This window comes from Neomonachus schauinslandi, chromosome 13, assembly GCF_002201575.2.
Source record: "Neomonachus schauinslandi chromosome 13, ASM220157v2, whole genome shotgun sequence".
NCBI lineage: Eukaryota > Metazoa > Chordata > Mammalia > Carnivora > Phocidae > Neomonachus > Neomonachus schauinslandi.
This window is the reverse complement of record NC_058415.1, coordinates 45,630,831-45,632,458: the sequence shown is the minus strand read 5'-3', so window position 1 is coordinate 45,632,458 and position 1,628 is coordinate 45,630,831. Positions and strand designations below refer to the sequence as shown.

The 1,628-nt window shown below is 59.8% G+C and overlaps 1 protein-coding gene across 1 annotated transcript in view; it reads left to right on the top strand.

Moving 5' to 3' along the window:
* Positions 1-1,214: 1,214 nt before the first annotated feature.
* Positions 1,215-1,628, top strand: part of MLLT3 (MLLT3 super elongation complex subunit) — a 282,058-nt gene continuing 281,644 nt past the window's right edge. Inside the window, exon 1 of the mRNA XM_044920508.1 lies at positions 1,215-1,448. Coding sequence (XP_044776443.1) covers positions 1,437-1,448 — 12 coding nt within the window. The 5' untranslated portion in view covers positions 1,215-1,436. The remainder of the gene's footprint in view (positions 1,449-1,628) is intronic.

Below are 1,628 nucleotides of genomic sequence, written 5' to 3'. Positions count from 1 at the left end.
GCTAGTCAGTACTCCTCCCCCTCGCCCCACGCGTGCCTGCGCTGCTGTACCCCGGGCCACTGAGACCCAATACATCCCGAGTGGGAACCTTTGCAGGAGCGCGACTCTGGGAACACTCTTGCGGCCGGTTGTCACCTGGGAGCCTAACCGGATTAATACCCAGAGTTGGATTACGCTGGCTGTCACCAATACGCCTAAAGATTATAATCCAATTTATGCACATTACAGCCAGTATTAACTTTATCTGCTATTTTAAGGCTCCCAGTTGCCCCGCGTGTCCTCAGAGGACAATCCTTCACGTTCTGATGCAACCCCCCAGGCTGTCAGGAGGGGAAGCCTCCCGAAGAAAACAACTCCAAGCCGGGTCCCTGAGGGTCTGCACCCGGTACTCGCAGGTGTCCCACCTTCACCTGGGCACCGCTTTGTGTTGCCTCCCAGCCGGGGATTACCAAAGCGGGAGGAGTTCCCTTGGAAGGAAATAGCACTTTTGTTCATTTCATTTTTGAATTTTCGGTGGCGGTGGCAGAAAGGCGGGGAGTGGGGCCGGTGGGCGGGTGCCTGTGAGTAGATGGGAAAGGGGGCCAAGAGGATTGTTGCCGGTTATAACAGTCTCAGCGAGTGCTTTTTGATGTTTGTTTGTAGAGTGGCACTGCTCTCGTTCTGTCCCTAAATAAGTTTGTTTGGGCGTTGAGTTCTTTCCTTTTCAGCACAAAACCACAAAAAGACGGGGTGGGAAGTAAAAGAAAGCCCCCTCTCCCCCCTCCTCCCCCGAGCGTGCTAACGCCGAAGACTTGATTTAACACCCCTTCTCCGGCTGCTGGGGGCTCTAGGCAGTGGCTACATTCCAGCAGTTTTAATCCGTTTTTTATTGTAGGGCGAGAGGAGTTTACACAGGGGCCGGGATGGCTCCCCAGCTGGCCGCTCTCCCCACTCTAGCGCCCCTTCCCCGCCCTCTGCTCCACCTCCCCCCTCCTCCCCAGTAGGAACCTGTTACTTTAAGCAGGGCGTTCCAGTGTGGCGGTGCGGGCCGCCGGGGTTTCGGGAGGTGGCCGGTGATTGGCTCCTTCGAGCTCCCCCTGGCTTGCTCGCTCGGCCTCCCCGCGCGCTCCGCCCCGCCCGCGCGCCCTCCCTCCGCCCCGTAAGGCTCGGAGCCCCGGTGTCAGGCGCCACGGCGCATGCTCCGGAATCTCATCCTCTGGCCCTGGAGCTGCTGCTGCTGCTGCTGCTGCTTTTGCTTTTGGGGCTGAGTTTAATAAGCGAGCGAGCGAGCGAGCGAGCAAGCGAACGCGGGGGGAAAAAGGCAGAGAATGTCCGCCATCTACCCTCCGCTCCTGGGCGCGCTCTCATTCATAGCAGCCTCTTCATGAATTACAGCTGAGGGGGGCGGGGGAGGGGGGTACCACACAACACCCCAGCAAACCTCCGGGCCCCCAGGCATGGCTAGCTCGGTAAGTACATGCAAAAATAATAATAAAAGACCCCCCCCCCCGCCTTTCCTCCCTCGCCCTGCGCCGCCGCCGCCGCCGCCGCAGCCCAGACAGCGCCAGCGCTCCGCGGTTCCAATTAGAGAAAGGTTGGTACGGCTTGCAGGGAGCTGCTGCCTCTCCCTCAGCCTCCGCTCCCCTCCC